The sequence below is a fragment of the Bos javanicus genome, chromosome 3, assembly GCF_032452875.1.
Source record: "Bos javanicus breed banteng chromosome 3, ARS-OSU_banteng_1.0, whole genome shotgun sequence".
Lineage (NCBI taxonomy): Eukaryota > Metazoa > Chordata > Mammalia > Artiodactyla > Bovidae > Bos > Bos javanicus.
The window spans coordinates 108,603,451-108,623,078 of NC_083870.1; the positions used below are offsets into that span (position 1 = coordinate 108,603,451).

General features: G+C 44.4%; 2 protein-coding genes and 1 long non-coding RNA gene across 5 annotated transcripts in view; 2 read left to right on the forward strand and 1 right to left on the reverse strand.

The window, feature by feature from the left end:
* SNIP1 (Smad nuclear interacting protein 1) overlaps positions 1-4,723 on the forward strand; it is a 17,426-nt gene extending 12,703 nt beyond the window's left edge. For both annotated transcript variants that reach the window (XM_061412475.1, XM_061412474.1), the window contains 2 exons: positions 1,501-2,105; positions 3,239-4,723. In XM_061412475.1, coding sequence (XP_061268459.1) covers positions 1,501-2,105; positions 3,239-3,503 — 870 coding nt within the window. In that variant the 3' untranslated portion in view covers positions 3,504-4,723. The remainder of the gene's footprint in view (positions 1-1,500; positions 2,106-3,238) is intronic.
* LOC133244830 (uncharacterized) lies at positions 2,032-18,482 on the reverse strand. Its single transcript, XR_009735528.1, has 3 exons — positions 18,051-18,482; positions 2,492-2,540; positions 2,032-2,117 (listed from the first exon to the last, which is right to left on the reverse strand). It is a non-coding gene; the product is annotated as an uncharacterized LOC133244830 (long non-coding RNA).
* The window catches only part of MEAF6 (MYST/Esa1 associated factor 6), a 26,546-nt gene continuing 24,077 nt past the window's right edge, over positions 17,160-19,628 (forward strand). Inside the window, exons 1-2 of one of the 2 annotated variants that reach the window (XM_061412478.1) lie at positions 17,160-17,325; positions 18,510-18,625. In XM_061412478.1, coding sequence (XP_061268462.1) covers positions 17,236-17,325; positions 18,510-18,625 — 206 coding nt within the window. In that variant the 5' untranslated portion in view covers positions 17,160-17,235. The remainder of the gene's footprint in view (positions 17,326-18,509; positions 18,626-19,628) is intronic. The other variant, XM_061412477.1, reaches the window with a different exon arrangement.

Sequence of the window (19,628 nt, forward strand, 5' to 3'; positions counted from 1 at the left end):
CCCCTACTTGACCTCTATGGATGGTAGGGAGAAGGCCTTGAGGCAAGGGCTAGGGATGAGGGTTGGCGAGGAAGTCGGGGCAAGGTCCCAGTCCTGATGCTTGGGATTTCCTCTCTACCCCTTCCCAGGAGGGGAGCCTCACTTCATAGTGGCAGGTCCCCCTCTTGAACTCTGATACTTTAGCTATAAACCTATCTTCATGTGTTCATTAGGTATTTATTAATACTTCTTTTGAAAATTGCTTATTACTATTCTTTGCCCATTATCCTACTAGGCTGATTTTCAGTACTTTTTTAAAGAAGCCTTGGTATGTTTCTTCATTTCTTCAAATCTTTAAAAAATATATCTGTTACAGTTGACCCTTGGACAACATGGGTTTGAGTTGCACTGGTCCACGTATATGCAGATTGTTTTCAGTAGTAGAGGCTGCAGTACACCGTGTCCTGAGTTGGTTGAATTTGCAGGTGCAGACCCTCAAATACAGAGGGACCACGTATAGGGAAACCATATATACAGAGGGCTGACTGCAGCTGCCTGGAGGATTGGTTCCCCTGTGCCCCAGCCCCCTCATTGTTCAAGGGTCAGCTGCAGTAAATTTTTACAGGTTTCTTCTTATATAATTCTTAATTTTATTCCTAGGTATTGAGTAATATTTGTTACTGTTGAAATAAGATCTTTCAAAATTACTATTAATACATTTTCATTTCTGGCATAAGAGAAAGGTAGCTTTTTTCTTTATGTAATTATCTTGGACTGCAAGGAGATCCAGCCGGTCCATCCTAAAGGAAATCAGTCCTGAATGTTCATTGGAAGGACTGATGTTGAAGCTGAAACTCCAATACTTTGGCCACCTGATGCAAAGAGCAGACTCATTTGAAAAGACCCTGATGCTGGGAAAGATTGAAGGCAAGAGAAGAAGGGGACAACAGAGGATGAGATGGTTGGATGGCATCACTGACTCAATGGACATGAGTTTGAGTAAACTCCGGGAGTTGGTGATGGACTGGGAGGCCTGGCGTGCTGCAGTCCAAGGGGTCGCAAAGAGTTGGACACGACTAAGTGACCGAACTGAACTGAATTATCTTGTATGTGACTACTTAATTCTCTCTGTGAGTTGTTTTTTCCCTAAGTTTGCCTGTAGGTATTCTTGTTTCTCAGGCTCTGAACCTGGGCGTGTGCTGTTAGAGCTATATTTGGGCAGCAGCCTGGGATACCTTGGAGAAGGAGATGGCAGCCCACTCCAGTATTCTTGGCTGGGAAATCTCATGGACAGAGGAGCCTGGCAGGCTACAGTCTGTGGGGTCGCAAAGAGTCAAACACAACTGAGCGGCTAACACTTTCACTGGGTGGTAGCCTTGCAAGCGAACATGACCACCACTGGTAACCTTATTTCTGTGGGACATTTTGCTCTGAACGCCAAATCAGAAATGACTTCTCGAATGCAGCTCTGTTTAGAGACCATGAACTGGCTTTACTTTCCTGAATCTGTTTGAATTTCAGGAACGTGAGGACCATCCTCGGAGAGGCCGGGAAGATCGGCCACACCGAGAACCCTCAGGACAGGAACACAAGCGAGCTCGGAACAGTGACCGAGACAGGCACCGCGGCCATTCCCACCAGAGGAGAAGCTCAGGCGAGAGGCCTGGCAGCGGGCAGCCTCAGGGACGTGATCGAGATGCTCAGAACCTTCAGGCTCAGGAAGCCGAGCGGGAGTTCCACAACACCCGGCGCCGCGAGCACCGCCAGAAGAACGAAGTTAGCGCCGGCAGTAATGCGTCTCAGGACGCGCTGCCTCGGCCTGGACCTGGAGGCAACAACAAGGACAGAGAGGTGCCTGTTAAAGAGAAGCCAAGCTTCGAACTTTCTGGGGCACTTCTTGAGGACACTAACACCTTTCGGGGTGTAGTTATTAAATACAGCGAGCCCCCGGAAGCACGTATCCCCAAAAAACGGTGGCGTCTCTACCCCTTTAAAAACGATGAAGTGCTTCCAGTGATGTACATCCACCGGCAGAGCGCTTACCTCCTGGGCCGGCACCGCCGCATTGCAGACATTCCCATCGATCACCCCTCCTGTTCAAAGCAGCATGCCGTCTTTCAGTACCGGTAAGTGTCCATCTGCGGAGGAAACCACGGTGCCAGCAGAAGCCCGACGTCTCGGCCAGTTAGGATTACTGAGATCTGTGTATGTGTGTGTGCACAAGAAGCCCATATCCCTCATACCTAATAGTAATTTTTTTTAATTTTTATTTTTTTGGCTGAACCTGCATGGTTTATGGGATTTTAGTTCCCCATCCTGGGATCAAACCCAAGTCCTTGTCCGTGAGAGCGTGGAGTCCTAACTCCTGGACTGTCAGGGAATTCCTTCTAATTTAAGGAGTATTATTCTTCTAATGTATAATCACTTTATATGAATAATTGCCAACACTTGTGTAAGAGGATAGATGTTGGTGTCTGAAATCCAGATTTTGAATCCTGCCAATGCCACTTACCTGGGGCCAGCCGCTCTTCTGGGCCTCAGTTTCTACGTCCCTCGCAGGGCTGTTATGATAGGTAAATGGAAGTAAAGCCGAGAATGAAAATAAAGCTGAGAAAGCCTGGCATATGTTAGCTGGATCTGTATCTTGGCAATTTCTGTAGTACATCTGTTGTTGTTGGATGCTCACAACAATCCTGTGGGGAGGTGAGGACTAGTCTTAATACCCCATTTAACAGATGAGCCGATGAAGCTCAGCAAAGCCAGGTGGCCTGCCTAATAAATAATCACTGAGGTAGCATACTGCCTCAAATTGGTTTTGATTTGAATAATTTTGGTCATCTTATCTGTTCCCTTGACTCTGAAGTCCAAATATACTGGTTTATTCTTATTGGGACAGCATCTAAAATATGTTGAAATATAGGTAAAAGAAGCATTATGTTGATTATTAACAATACAAAAAGTGTCAAATTTTTAAAAATACAAAAAAAAAAAAAAAGTATTTCTTAACCATGGCAAGAGGCCTTGGATTCTGCATTTTAAGCTATGATCTACCATGAATTCCTCTTTCCCAGTGACCAGTTCTCACTGATTTAACTTGCTCCCAATTTCGAAATCCATGACTGTGCCTTCCCATTGAGTTCTACAGTTTGAACTTGAACTGAGTCTCAGCCAGGTATTTACATTGTCCAGACTGTTAGCAAAGAGCTGGAGGCTCTGAGGCTGGATCTCGCTCACAGCTTTCTCTCCTTTACTCCGCTAGGCTTGTGGAGTATACCCGCGCTGATGGGACAGTTGGCCGCAGGGTGAAGCCCTACATCATTGACCTTGGCTCCGGCAACGGGACATTCCTGAACAACAAGCGAATTGAGCCACAGAGATACTATGAACTGAAGGAAAAGGATGTCCTTAAGTTTGGGTTCAGCAGTAGAGAGTATGTTCTGCTCCATGAGTCTTCTGACACCTCTGAAGTAGACAGGAAAGAAGACGAGGACGACGAGGAAGAGGAAGAGGTGTCTGACAGCTAGCAAACTGAAAATAGCCCAGGCTCTCGAGAGACCTTTTCTTTGTGCGAAGGCTTTGGGACTGACTCATGGGGCACCGCGGTGCTCTCTGTAATGCCTCCTACTGCCTTAAGTCTTTCTTCTGTTGCTGACCAGCTTATGTCCAGTGTAAAAAAAATGACTTACGTTTGGTTGAACTTCTTTCTGTGACACGTTGGCCACATGCCTGTGGGCATTTATTTTCCTAACAGTCTCACTGACACATCGTGTTTTAGTGGAAGCATCATGGCTTGAGTTGGTGCTTTCAGAACTGCTGCCTAGGAAACTATAAACCCTTGGTTAACGGGGAGTTGTGGCTTGTTTTCTTTGTACAGTTACCCTATTTATATAGTTGTTAAGCTTTGTGGACCGGGTTTGTTTTTATCTCGGGGGGCAAACCCCTGAACAGAGAATCTTACTAAGCTTTGGTTATCACCAAAATAGCCTCCAGAATATACCAAAGCTTTGACCTGGTTGAGCTCTTGAGTCATAGAAATTGATTTTGCACTTGGTTGGTTTGGGTGGGTGGGTGGGATTTACCACATGACCTCATTATTGACTGTTGGACTCAAACAGATGCTTTGTGGAGCCTGCTTCAGCTCACGACTGTACAGGAGGACCACAGCCACTGCCAGCGGGTGCTGACGGCATGTCACAGGAGGCCGAAATGGTCGTGGATCTGTTTCCTGGGAGAGAACTCTAATTTCTCCACGGAACATGAACAATTTTGATCATCGTAGCTGTTCTTCAACTTCACATTTTTATTTAGAGGTTTTCTCCATTCTTTCTTCCTTGAGAGAAACAGTCATTTATGTAGCAGGGTCTTTGCTTTATCCTAACAACATATACATGTCAGAAGACGGTTGTGTGGTTTACATGTTTCACCTTTTTAAAACAACGTTCAGAAAAGTTGTATTTACCTTCCCAAGGCTGAAAAGTATGGGAATTGCCCGATTTTCTAATTTTCCACCAGAGGACTATGTGTAAGTAGAAAAGTCACAACTGCTTACATCTGTTGTGTGTATGTATATATGTACATATTTAAAAAATTGTGTGTGAAAGAGCCGCATACTGAGTTTCCTATGAGAATGTTTTGTGACGTAAATGTAATACAATATCATAGGCAAAGGCCTCCCTGCGTTTGAGGAGCAGGTTTTCATTTATATGTATTTTTGGAATAAAAAATAATAAAATTTGTAAATATAGCCCCCTTTCAAAATGTACTTCTTTGCTAGCACAGAAGACCTTGTGTTCACAGGTATATTTTGGTGCTAAGGAAATCTTTGAATCAGTATTGCGGGAGTAGAAGTCGACAGTTGTGGAGGGTGTTGAGGGAATGGGAGTGATAGGGCCCACACCTGCCCTGGAACCAGATCTTCACATCTCAGTGACTTGAGTGGTGGTCCTGATGAAGCTGCAGTGCTTTCTGAGTTGGCAGTGGGGGCGTTTTTCTTCCCAGAAGAGTCAGAGTTGGGGCAGGTTATCCGTCATGGGCCTCATACCAGCTGACACCTGTCCCTGCCTCCTCACCCTCAGGTGGTGATGGGGTGTGAGATGGGAAGGAGAGATGATGCAAGTCAGTCAGTGCTGCCACTAGCTGGTCCCCTTGGGTGGAAACTAATGAGATTATTGGGCTTCTCTGGTGGCTCAGTGGTAAAAGAATCCACCTGCCAATGCAGGAAACTCAGATTCCATCCCTGGGTTGGGAAGATCACCTGTAGAAGGACATGGCAACCCACTCAAGTATTCTTGCCTAGAAAATCCCATGGATGGAGGAGCCTGGCAGGCTATCAAGTCCATGGGGTTGCAAAAGAGTCGGGACACAAGTGACTTAGTGACTAGACAACATTAACGTTAGCTGATCTTGCTTACCATTGTATTTCCATTGAGGTCTCATATCTGTATGTACTCGACATTAAATGTTGACTAGTACCTAGTGTGGGGAGGAGCAGCTGACTAATTTTATTCAAAAGAAATGAAAAGATCCCCTCTGGGGACTTCTCTGGCAGTCCAGTGGTTAGGACTCTCCTGTCCACTACAGGGAGTATGTGTTCTATCCCTGGTGGGGGAACTAAGATCCTGCATTGTTCAGTCACCAAGTCGTGTCCAATTATTTGCAACCCCATGGAGTGCAGCACTGCAGGCTTCCCTGTCCCTCAGCATCTCCCGGAGTTTGCCCAAGTTCATGCCCATTGAATTGGTGATGCCGTCCAATCATTTCATCCTGTGTCTCCCTCTTCTGCCTTCAGTCTTTCTCAGCATCAGGGTCTTTCCCAATGAGTCGGCTCTTCACATCAGGTGGACAAAGTATTGGAGCTTCAGCCTCTGCCATCAGTCCCTCCTATTAATATTCAGAATTGATTTTCTTTCAGATTGGTTTGATCTCCTTGTAGCCCAAGGGACTCTCGAGAGTCTTCTCCAGCACCACAGTTCAAAAGCCTCAATTCTTTGGCACACTGCCTTCTTTATGGTCCAACTTTCACATCCATACATGACTACTGGAAAGACCATAGCCTTGACTATATGGACCTTTGTCAGCAAAGTGATGTCTTTGCTTTTTAAATATGCTGTCTAGGTTTGTCATAACTTTTCTTCTGAGAACCAATCATCTTCTAATTTCATGGCTGCAGTCACCATCGGCAGTGATTTTAGAGCTCAAGAAAATAAAATCTGTCACTGCTTCCACCTTTTCCCCTTTTAATTGCCATGAAGTCATGGGATTGAATGCTGTGATCTTAGTTTTTTTAATATTGAGTTTTAAGCCCGCTTTTTCACTCTTCTCTTTCACCCTCGTCAAGAGACTCTTTAGTTCCTCTTCACTTTCTGCCCTTAAAGTGTATCTGCATATCAGGTGGTTGATATTTCTCCCAGAAACCTTGATTCTAGCTTGTAACTCATCCAGCCTGGCATTTTGCATGATGCAGTCTGCATATAAGTTAAATAAACAGGGTGACAAATAAACCTTGTTCTTCTTTCTCAATTTTGAAACAGTCGGTTGTTCCGTATAAGGTTCTAACTGTTGCTTCTTGACCCGCATACAGGTTTCTCAGGAGACAGGTAAGATGATCTGGTATTCCCATCTCTTTAAGAGTTTTCCACAGTTTGTTATGATCCACACAGTCAAAGGCTTTAGCGTAGTCAATCAAACAGATGTTTTTCTGGAATTCCCTTGCTTTCTGTATGATCCAGTGAATGTTGGCAATTTGATCTCTGGTTTCTCTGCCTTTTCTAAACCCAGCTTGGACGTCTAGAAGTTCTCGGTTCACATACTGCTAAAACCTAGCTTAAGGATTTTGAGCATCACCTTACTAGAATGGGAAGTGACTGCAACTGTCCAGTAGTTTGAACATTCTTTAGTACTGCCCTTCCTGGGAATTGGGATGAAGATTGACCTTTTCCTGTGGCCACTGCAATCTCCAAATTTCCAGTCTAAATTTGCTGACCTTGAGTGCAGCACTTTAACAGAATCATCTTTGAGGATTTTAAATAGCTCTGCTAGAATTTCATTGCCTCCATTAGCTTTATTGGCAGCAGTACTTCCTAAGGCCACTTGACTTCACACTCCTGGATGTCTGACTCTAGGTGAGTGACCACACCACTGTCGTTATCAGGGTCATTAAGATCTTTTTGTACAGTTCCTCTGTGTATTCTTGCTATTTCTTCTTGATCTCTTCTGCTTCTATTAGATTTTCACCGTTTCTGTCCTTTATAAGTGCCCATCTTTGCATGAAATCTAGAGATCTCCAAGAAAATTGGAGATCTCAAAGCAACATTTCATGCAAAGATGGGCACAATAAAGATCTCACATGCCTTGGGGCAAAAACTAGAAAAAAAAAAAAAATCCCCTTTGAAGAGTGAATACTTAAGGGTTAATTAGGTAGAAGCTTACCTGAGGGAAGAAACAATGTAAGCAATTAGCATCCTCACTCAAAGTGCTCTAATTTGGCCCGTGGATGTGCATATTATATACGTGCATGTCTAAAAGGTTATGTTTGGATGAGTTTTTCTCTTGATCCAGACGCATGGTTTTCTCTTCCTGGAATTAGGTACTTACCTGGCATCTCATTCCAGGGCCTCCTTGTTGAGTTTATGCAGCTACTCCTGCTTCCTGGCAGCTTTTGGCTTGACTTCATGCACCATTGTGGTGGACACTGATAGATGACCACTTTTCCTATATTTTTCAATTAGAGGTGCCAGTTACATAGTTAACTTTTGCTTCCTGGATTAAGAGATTTTTCATGCCAAATGTATGGGACAGTGTTTCCCGCCCACACTCACGTTTTTTTAAGAGAGTCAAAGACAAAAACTACTCATCTCTGAGGCCAGGCCAGGTATCACCAAGTAGACTTATCTGAAGTTGATGAGTTAATCCTAAAGGTTTCTTTAAAAAAAGAAAAAAACAGACAACTTGGTCTTGGCTGGGTCTTAGTTTTGGCACATGGGATTTTCACTGCAGTGCCAGGTTTCTAGTGTGAGCTCAGTAACTGAGGTGTAGCATTGTGGGATCTTAGTTCCCCGACCAGGGATGGACCGTCACCCCCACACTGGAGGATGGACCACCAGGGAGGTCCCAATTCTGAAGCTTTCGTCTTGAATTAATTCATTGCTTAGAGACTCATGTTCATTTTAGCTGTTTACAATTGCTTTACTCCCCACCCTTTCTCGACCCTGGCTGACTTGTCTGCAAGTCATAGCTGTCAAAATCGAGCCATCTGCAGAACAGCTCTGTGCTTCTGAGCCCCTCCCTCAAATCCTCTGTGGTTCATAGTTCTGTCAAGGTACGGGACAGAATCTTCAGATTTCCCCCATAAGCCCCATTCCAGTCATCTTCTAGTTTCCTCTTTCTGACCGCTGATAAAGGATAGCTCATTAAGTGTAACCAGTAATAGAACTTTTCCCCCCCACCGTGCAGCACAGCATGGGGGATCTTAGTTCCCTGACCAGAGATAGAACCTGTGCCCCCTACATTGGAAGGGCAGAGTCCTAACCACTGGACTGCCAGGGAATTCTCTTATTGTATTTTTAGATACTTTTTTACTTATTTAAAAGTTTAAAAGTATTTAAATTTTAAATACTCTTATTGTATCCTGATGATAAGGGAAAACAGAGTAATCAATTCAGATAACTGGGAAACATTTTTTTAACTTTTTACTTTATTTTGGAGTATAGATGATTAATAATGTTGTGATCATTTCAGATGTACAGCAAAGTGATTCAGTGACACATTGCGTGTATCTAAAAAAATTAAAAAAAATTTTTTTTGTATTATTGTACTGAGGTGCCACAGTATAGCTTGGTTTTTAAAGGCTTAGAAGTTATATATATGTTCTTATATATAATTATGATTTTATATGGTACACACATGGTTATTTTTTTTAGCATTTTATTTACTTATTTTTAATTAATTTATTTGGAGGCTAATTACTTAACAATATTATAGTGGTTTTTGCCATACTTTGACATGAATCAGTCATGGGTGTACATGTGTCCCCCATCCTGAACCCCTCTCCCACCTCCCTCTGCATCCCATCCCTCAGGGTTATCCCAGTGCACCAGCCCTGAGCACCCTGTCTCATGCATCAAACCTGGACTGGCGATCTGTTTCACATATGATAATATACATGTTATGCTATTCTCTCAAATCATCCCACCCTCGCCTTCTCCCACGGAGTCCAAAAGTCTGTTCTTTACATCTGTGTCTCTTTTGCTGTCTTGCATATAGGGTCATCATTACCATCTTTCTAAATTCCATATGTATGGATGAATATACTGTATTGGTGCTTTTCTTTCTGACTTACCTCACTCTGTAGGCTCCAGTTTTATCCACCTCATTAGCACTGATTCAAATGTATTCTTTTTAATGGCCGAGTAATATTCCATTGTGTATATGTACCACAGCTTTCTTATCCATTCATCTGCCGATGGACATCTAGGTTGCTTCCATGTCCTGGCTATTGTAAACAGTGCTGCGATGAACATTGGGGTACACGTGTCTCTTTCAATTCTGGTTTCCTTGGTGTGTATGCCCAGCAGTGGGATTGCTGGGTCATATGGCAGTTCTATTTCGTTTTTTAAGGAATCTCCACACTGTTCTCCATAGTGGCTGTACTAGTTTGCATTCCCACCAACAGTGTAAGAGGGTTCCCTTTTCTCTGCACCCTCTCCAGCATTTATTGCTTGTAGACTTTTGGATAGTAGCCATTCTGACTGGCGTGAAATGGTACCTCATTGTGGTTTTGATTTGCATTTCTCTGATAATGAGTGATGTTGAGCATCTTTTCATGTGTTTGTTAGCCATCTGTATGTCTTCTTTGGAGAAATGTCTGTTTAGTTCTTTGGCCCATTTTTTGATTGGGTTGTTTATTTTTCTGGAATTTAACTGCAGGAGCTGCTTGTATATTTTTGAGATTAGTTCTTTGTCAGTTGCTTCATTTGCTATTATTTTCTCCCATTCTGAAGGCTGTCTTTTTACTTTGCTTAGAGTTTCCTTTGTTGCGCAAAAGCTTTTAAGTTTAATTAGGTCCCATTTGTTTATTTTTGCTTTTATTTCCATTACTCTGGGAGGTGGGTCATAGAGGATCCTGCTGTGATTTATGTTGGAGAGTGTTTTGCCTATGTTTTCCTCTAGGAGTTTTATAGTTTCTGGTCTTATGTTTAGATCTTTAATCCATTTTGAGTTTATTTTAGTATAACACACATGGTTATATTTGTTAATACCCTTCCATTTGTGGAAATTAGTAGTTGATGAAAGGAATAAAATGATGCTACATTAATCAGAATCTAAGTGTGACATGCACATAACACACCAGTAATGCCTACTTGTGAGAGAATGTTCTGGACCCTCAAGTTTCCTGGATGTGTGAGTTTATATCAGGTAAAAGGGCTACTTGATTTAAATCAAAGGTTTGGAATTTAAAGCTTCATTCAGTCTCCTGGGTCAACTTTCTAGTATATTTATCAAGTGGGAGACAGTTTTAAAAGACAGTTGATTTGTTTATATTACTCTAAAGTTGGGGCTTCCCTGGCGGCTGCAGTGCAGGAAACGTGGGTTTGATTCCTGGACTGGGAAAATCCCATGGAGAAGGCAGTGGCTACCCACTATAGTATTCTTGCCTGGAGAATTCCATGCATAGAGGCGCCTGGTGGGCTACAGTCTATGGGGTCAAAAAGAGTTGGACACTACTAAGTGACTAACACTTTCACACTTATACATTAAAGTGAATTAATCCAATCAATGATTGCATAAAATTACTATGCTAGTAATTGGTGTACAGCTGAGTTAGAAATGGAGCAGTAATTTGGAGGTGCCCTGCACCTTGTACAAGAGATGGTATTTGTTTTTAGTTCTTATTTGGTTGAAGTGTATTTGATTTACAATGTTAGTTTCAGGTGTACAGCACAGTGATTCAATTGTACACACACATATAAAATAGGTAACCAACAGGGACCTACTGTATAGCACAGGGAACTATACTCCAATATTTTGTAACACCTTATAAGAGAAAGTAATCTGAAAAAGATTATATATATACTTGTGTGTGTGTATATATATATATTTGTGTGTGTGTTGTTGCTGTTCAGTCTCTCAGTTGTGTCCAACTCTTTGCTACCCCATGGACTACAGCATGCCAAGCATCCCTGTCCTTCACAATCTCCTGGAGTTTGTCCAAATTCAGGTCCATTGAGCCGATGATGCCATCCAACCACCTTATCCTCTGTTGCTGCCTTCTCCTGCCTTCAATCTTTCCCAGCATCAGGGTCTTTTCCAATGAGTTGGCTCTTTGCATCAGGTGGCCAAAGTATTGAAGCTTCAGCTCTAGCATCAGTCCCTCCAGTGAATATTCAGGGTTGATTTCCTTTCGGATTGACTGGTTTGATCTTCTTGCTGTCCAAGGGACTCTCAAGAATCTTCTCCAACACCACAGTTCGAAATCATTAGTTCTTCAGTGCTCAGCCTTCTTTATAGTCCAGTTCTCACATCTATACATGACTACTGGAAAAACCAGAGCATTGACTAGATGGAGCATTTAACATGTGCACAACAAGCACATACATTAACTCATTTCATCCACATAACCTTATGAGTGGGGCTTCTATTATCATTACATTTTGCAGACGCCAAAACAGGAAAATAATTTCTAGACTTGATGTGAAGAGCTGACTCATTGGAAAAGACTCTTATGGGAAAGACTGAAGGCAGGAGGCGAAGGGGGCAACAGAGGATGAGATGGTTGGATGGCATCACTGACTCAATGGGCGTGAGTTTGAGCAAACTCTGGGAGATAGTGAAGGACAGGGAAGCCTGGCATACTTCAGTCCATGGGGATGCAAAGTGTCGGACATGACTGAACAACACCAACAATTTCTAGACAGAGACTAGCACTCAGAAATGCCTAAGGTGTTCAATGAGGCTTTGGAAGCACTTGAAGTTCAGTAGGGGAAAGAAGGTGATTGAGACTTCTGGCTTCTATTAATGACTGCCAAAGAATTGATGCTTTTGAACTGTGGTGTTGGAGAAGACTCTTGAGAGTCCCTTGGACTGCAAGGAGATCCAACCGGTCCATCCTAAAGGAGATCAGTCCTGGGTGTTCATTGGAAGGACTGATGTTGAAGCTGAAACTCCAATATTTTGGCCACCTGATGAGAAGAGCTGACTCATTTGAAGAGACCCTGATGCTGGGAAAGATTGAGGGCAGGAGGAAAAGGGGACAATAGAGGATGAGATGGTTGGATGGCATCACCGACTCAATGGACATGGGTTTGGGTGGACTCTGGGAGTTGGTGATGGACAGGGAGGCCTGGCGTGCTGCTGCGGTTCATGGGGTAGCAAAGAGTTGGACATGACTGAGCGACTGAACTGAACTGAAGTTATTTTTATGAATCCTCCTGCTGAAAACAGCTAAAATTTCTGAATAAAAGATAAATTTAAAAAATCTCTTGGGCTTCCCTTGTAGTCTAGCAGTTAGGAATCCGCCAGCCAATGCAGGGGACATAGGTTCAACCCCTGGTCTGGGAAGATCCAACGTACCAAGGTGTGACTACGCCCGAGGACATAACTACTGAGTCAGCGCTCTAGAGCCTGTGCTCTGTGACAAGAGAAGCCACCACAATTAGAAGCCCATGAACTGCAGGTAGAGCGTATGCCCTACTCACAACTAGAGAAATCCTGTGCACAGCCAAAGACCCAGTGCAGCCAAAAATTTAAAAAAAAAACCAAAAAAAAAAACAATAAAAATTTAAAAAATGAATAAATAACAATAAAACTTAAAAAAAAATTTCTTAAGGCATCCAGGAACTGACAAATAGAGTCATCAAGCCCAAACTGAAGATAATCCAGAGAGAAATGGAGCACAGATACCTGGAAACCACTTCCAATATAAAGGCAAACCATATTTGGTTCTAACATATCAAATATGCTGGATTGAATGGGACAAAAATCAAAACCCAAAGCACACATACAATGAGTCTAACAGAACATCTTTCCAACAAAAAGCTTGGCACACCAAGGGCTATATCTTTCAGAATAAAAGAGTGGGTCAGAAATTGAATCCTCCCAGGGATTTGCAGGCTGGGAGCTCAGAAAACCTCAAGTCTTGAACTTGGTTTAAGATGACGCTGTACTAAATACAAAGGAAAAAAAGAAGAAAACAACCCTGTACTATTCGTGCCTCCAGACATCTGATACAAATAAATAAATGAAATTAGTCTTTGGAGGAAGAAACATTTTATCTCCCCTCCAGTATTTCCACATCTTATTCTGCAAAGAACCAATTATTTTTTAAAGTATACAAGTAAAGATTATTGCCAACAGAAATAATGGATAAAATAAACTGATTGTCAAAGGCTTCAGATACTTGAACTCAAGGTAATATATATAAAATGTTCATGGTTGCTATTTTCCAAGAAATACATGACAAACTTAAAAATACCCACAGAGAACAAGAAATGGCAATGAGTGAAATGAGAGTTATTCAAAAGACCAACCAGAACCTTTTTAGAAATGAAAAATATAATAACTAAATCCATCAATGAACTCCTTTAACAGAAGCTTCAGGGAGAATTAGTGAACTGGAAGATAGGTCAAAGAAATTATTTAACAATTATTTATTAACACATAAATTTAACACCTTAGAGAAAATGTATCAATTCCTCAAAACCCATAAAATACCAAAATTCACCTGATATGAAATAGATCATCTGAATAATCCTGTAACTATTTTTAAAATTGAATTTGTAATTAAAAACTTAAAAAAAATAATATCCAGGCCCAGTTGGTGATAGTTTCATTGAAGTATTCTACCAATCATTACAAGAGGAATTAGCACCATTCTGTACAATCTCCAGAAATTAGAAAAGTAGGGAATACCTCTCAGCTCACTTTATAATGCCATTATTATTTTGATATGAAAACCAGACTGGACAGTACAAAACAAAAAGCTACAGCCAATATCCCATGAACTTAGCTACTAAAATCTTCAGTAAAATATTAGCCAATTGAATCTAGCAGTACATAATAAGAATTATGCAAGATGGCCACAGGGTTTATTCCAATATGTAAGGCTGGTTCAACATGTGAAAGTGAATTGATTTAACATTTGAAAATATATTGATGTAGTAATCCACTGTATCAAGAAGCTAAAGATAAATAAAAATCATATAATCATGTCAATTATTTTTGAGTAACAAAATTCAACATCCATTCTTTGGCTGCCCTGGGTTTTCATTGCTGTGCATGGGCTGTTTTGTTGTGGAACAAGGGTTTCTCTTGTGTGTGGCATGGGTTCTAGAGTATGCAGGCTCAGTAGTTGTGGGGCATGGGCTTAGTTCAGTTCAGTTCAGTTCAGTCGCTCAGTCATGTCTGACTCTGCGACCCCGTGATCGCAGCACGCCAGGCCTCCCTGTCCATCACCAACTCCTGGAGTTCACTCAGACTCACGTCCATCGAGTCAGTGATGCCATCCAGCCATCTCATCCTCTGTCCTCCCCTTCTCCTCCAGCCCCCAATCCCTCCCAGCATCAGAGTCTTTTCCAATGAGTCAACTCTTCGCATGAGGTGGCCAAAGTACTGGAGTTTCAGCTTTAGCATCATTCCTTCCAAAGAAATCCCAGGGCTGATCTCCTTCAGAATGGACTGGTTGGATCTCCTTGCAGCAGTCCAGGGGACTCTCAAGAGTCTTCTCGGAATCATCCCGGACCAGAGATCAAACCTGTGTTCCCTGCATTGGTAGGTGGATTCTTAGCTACTGGACCACCAGAAAAGTACCTCAACACCCATTTATGATAAAAAACTATCAGTAAACCAGAAATACAGGGGAACTTCCTCAACTTGATAAGACTGAATACCTTCCTCTTAAGGAAAAAGTCAAGGATATCTGCTCTGGCCATTCTTATTCAACAGAGTACTGAAAATCTAGCCAACGCAGTAAGACAAGAAAAGGAAATAGAAAGCACATAGATTGGAAAGGGAAAAAAGAAAACAAACTTCCCTATTTGCAGATAAAATGATTGTCTATTTAAAAAAGTCCCAATGAAGGATCTGAACACTGCTGCAGAGCAACTAAGCCCGTGTGCCACAACTACTGAGCCCATGCTCTACAGCCTGTGAGCCCAAACTATGAAGCCTGTGCTCGGCAACAAAGAGAAGCCACTGCAATGAGAAGTCTGTGTACTGCGAGAGTAGCTCCCACTCACTGCAACTAGAGAAAACCCTCTGCAGCAACAAAAGACCCAGTGCAACCAAAAAGAAATAAATAGAGGCTTCCCTGGTGGCTCAGTGATAAAGAACCTGCCTGCCAATGCAGTGTTGAGTCCTGCCCACAAGGCCACATTAGCGGAGCGCAGAACCAAGGTCACCTCTGAAGCAGACTGAGCCCCTTTGTAACTGAGCCCCTTTTGTTTCCAAAAGCCCCCCTGACTTCGTGACTCCCAATTAGGCAAAGATGCCCACTTCAGCAAACACCCTATAGCACCCCAACCAATCACCTAACACCAACCTTCCAGCAGGCATTTTCTTTGGCTTGAGGCTATAAAAATTGGCCATTAACCCACAAAAACTGTCAACTCTCTCTGGTCTGTCAGGAGGTTGGCCCACTGCGCTCTCGGTGCCTACTTTATCTCTGCTCTTTGTTCTTAATATACTCGCTCCCTGCTGGAATGCTGTGTGTCTGGAAATTATTTACCAACCTATGCTCAAACTGCTCAACATGCAGGAGATATGGGTTCGATCCCTGGTCCATGAAGATTTCACATGCTGCAGGACAACTAAGTCCGTGTTCTGCTGAGCCTGTGTTCTAGAGCGCAGCAGCCACAGCTTCTGAGCCCACGTGCAGTAACTACTGAAACTTGAATTCTCTAGAGCCTGTGCTCCGCAGCAAGAGGAGCCACCACAAGGAGAAGCCTTAGCACCGCAGTTAGAGAGCAGTTTTGAATTGTTATAAAACCCTTCATCACATCCTCCCAGGGTGGAACACATAGTTTTTTGAGACAGAAGCCCAGTTTGTCTCCCTTTGGCTGGCAAAGTGATAGAGCTGTCCTTTTCTACTTCCCTCAAAACTCTGTCTCCAAGATTGGATTTGGCATTAGTGTACGGAGAGGCCAAGCTTTCCATAACATTAGACTTACAGCCATTGTGTTAGGTATGCACTGTTACCTCCATTATACAGATGAGGAAATTGAGACAAGTGAAATTTAGCTACCTGCTCAAGGTGGCACAGCCTCATCAATGGTAGAGGTAGGATTTTTTAAATTTTAATTTTTTATTGAAGTATTGTTGATTCACAATGTTGTATTACTTTCAAGTGTACAGAAAAGCGATTCACATATAGAGAATCTTTTTTCAGATTCTTTTCCTTTATAAGTTATTACAATATAATGAGTATAGTTTCCTGTGCTATAGAGTAGGTTCCTCATTGGTTATTTATATTATATATAGTAGTGCCTGTATATTAATCCTAGACTCCTGGTTTATTCCTTGCCCTCTGCTCCCTTTGGTAATCGTAAATTTGTTTTCTGTGTCTGAAAACACAGAATAATCATCTTCCAGACCTCAGCTTTGTTCCTCCTCCTCCGTTTCTACCGCCAGCCAGGTGTCTGTTCTGGCTCGTTTGTGCCCTTAATGCTTGTCTGTCCAAAGGGCAATAGGGAGCCACTGAAAGGTTTTTACCCAGAAGGTGACACATTTGTTTTCTAAAAACAAATCATCCTGGCACCACCTTGGATAATGGATTAAATGGAGCTAAGGATAGAAACAGGAGGCTGTTGGAATGTCTCCAAAAATGAGAGCCTGGATGAATGAGGGAGGTGGCAGACAAAAGAAAACAGATTTGCGAGCTCTGCTTGAGTCAAGTCCACAGGACTTGGTTTTGGATCGGATTAAGGGGGTGAAGAAGGGTGAGGCCGGTACAAAGGTTTCTGACTCGAGTAATTCCGCGGACACTAAAAGTCATTCACTGATAAGACTTCTGAGAAGTCTTATTTTGGACACGGTGAATCTGCAGTGCAGAAATGCGGCCGGCACCTAGGGCAGAGGCCAGCCCTCGGGTCCTGCTGGCAGGGGCGCGCTGAGCCCACTGGCGGGAGCTCTAGGGGTTGCCCAGCGCGCCTCCGGAAGCCGCGCGCGCAGGCGCAGTGTGGCGGCGGGCGCCCCCTGGCGGGCGGTGGCGCGAAGGGACCGCCCCCAGCCTAGCGCTGCTGCCGCCGCCGACCGCCTCAGCCCAACATGGCGATGCACAACAAGGCGGCGCCGCCACAGATCCCCGACACCCGGCGGGAGCTGGCGGAGCTTGTGAAGCGGAAGCAGGAGCTGGCGGTGAGGGCCGGCACAGGGGGTGCCGGGGTGGGGGCCCCCGCTCTTGCCCCCGTCTCCGGGTCCGGCCCAGCCGCTTCGGGCCGTTCGTTACTCCCCGGGCGCAGCGCGGCGGCTGGGAGTCCGCCGGCCTGAGGACGGCTGCGCGTTGCGCGGCCCGCCGGCGCCTCGGCTTCCCCGTCGGGCGGATCTGGAGCCGGGAGCCGGGGGCGGGGCGCGGAGCGGGGGAGGGGGAGGGAGGCTAGGCCGGCGGAGGCGTGGAGGGAGGGTGGCGCCGCGGGTGGGGGCTTCCGTGTGGGAGCCCTGCGGCGGCGAGGGTCCGCGAGCTCTGCGGGCTGGATGAGGGCGGGCGGCTCCGGGCTCTTGGAGCGATTGGGCAGCAAGCGTGCCGGCAGGGTGGAGGAGATCGGCTCGGGCTTGGCTGTGGGCTCTGGGGAGGTTGGGTAGGAGACGGATGTGGGAGGGGAGACCCACACATCCATTCTGACCTTTCGAGGATGGAGGGGCGTTAATGTCTTTGCGGGGAATAGGAGTAGATCAGTTGGATTGGGCTTTTGATGGGCAGGCGTGGGATGTATTCGGGGACTTCTTAGATGACAGGTGAGGGGGAGCAGACTCAGTCTAGGAAATTAGGAATTGTGACACGCGCCTGGGGCCCCTTGCTTTCTGGTGGCTAAGCCCTCCCTCCCCGTGCGTTTTTGGCTTGAGCACCGGGAGGCGCATCTTACCTGAAGCTGCCCTTCCAGGTTTCCATAGCAACCGGCAGCCCAGTGCAGGCAGCCTTTCGGAGCTTACAGGGAGGGGAAGCTGGAAGGCTGCTCACCCTTCCCTCTCCCATAGCGGTATCTTCTATGCGTGGGAGTGGCGACTGCTTACCTTCTTTCTCCGCGGAGTTTCTTGACAGCTGGGTTTCCACGAAGCCTCTGAGTATATGCAGACTTTTGCCTGGGTGTACATTTTTCTGGGGACAGAGTCTATTTCATTTTATTCTTAAAGGCACCCAGCAAGACAGGTCTAGACCGTCTTGTCTGAAACAGCCTGCCCCTGCTCATGTCATCCCTCTCTCCAGAAGGCTGACGTCGTGTCGTTTAACTTGAATTTCTAAGCCTGTTACCAGGATGTCAGGTTGGTCCGACTTAATGCTTGCATGTAAAAGGCATCAACTGCTTCCTTGTCTTTCACCCCAGGAAACACTGGCAAACTTGGAGAGACAGATCTATGCTTTTGAAGGAAGCTACCTAGAAGACACGCAGATGTATGGCAACATTATTCGTGGCTGGGATCGGTATCTGACCAACCAAAAGTGAGTGACAGAGGCCTGTAGTGTTGCTTTGTGCCCTAGTAATGTTTGCATATGGGGCTTCCCTGGTGGCTCAATGGTAAAGACCCTGCCTGCCAGTGCAGGAGATGTGGGTTTCTTCCCTGGGTCAGGAGGATTCCCTGCAGGAGGATTCCCTGCAGAAGGAAATGCCAACCCACTCTAGTATTCTTGCCTGGAAAATCCCATGGACAGAGGAGCCTGGTGGGCTGCAGTCCATGGGGTCTCAAAGTATCTGACACGACTTGCGACTAAACAACAACAACTATATTTGTGATTGGGACTATGATGTCCTTGGTGGTAGCTTTGGAGGGAAGCAGTAGTAAGGTGGGGGGGGACAGAGGTCTGCATTTGAGCTTGGTCTCTGGTTCAGCCCCTGCCTCACTGAGTAACCCTGGACAAATCCTACACAGTAGGGGAAGTCTGGCCGATGGTACAGGGTTGTGTGAGGCTTAAATGGAATACAGCATATAATATTTTTTATACCAGCATGCCTCTTGCTATTTTGTATATTTTAATCAGTCAAGAGTTCCACCTTCACAGGATTTGCCCTACCTATATGCCAACTGTGCCATGGTTTATTTAGTAATGTTATTCTTAAAAATGTTCTAATTTTTTTTGAAAATTTTCAAATTTAGAGAAAAATTGAAAGACTAGTTCATGATCTCTTGATACCCTTCACCGATCACCAGTTGTTAGCTTGCTGCCACATTTGCTTTCTCTCCTCTTTCTGTAATTTATAAGCACACACCTCTATGCAGGCATGCCTGTTAGTCGCTCAGTGGTGTCCAGCTCTTTGTGACCCCATGGACTATAGCCTGCCAGACTCCTCTGTCCACGGGATTCTTCAGGCAAGAATACTAGAGTAGGTAGTCATTACCTTCTCCAGGGGATCTTCCTGACCCAGGGATCAAACCCGGGTCTCCTGAATTGCAGGCAGATTCTTTACCATCTGAGCCAAAAGGGAAGCCCATACATCCCCATATCT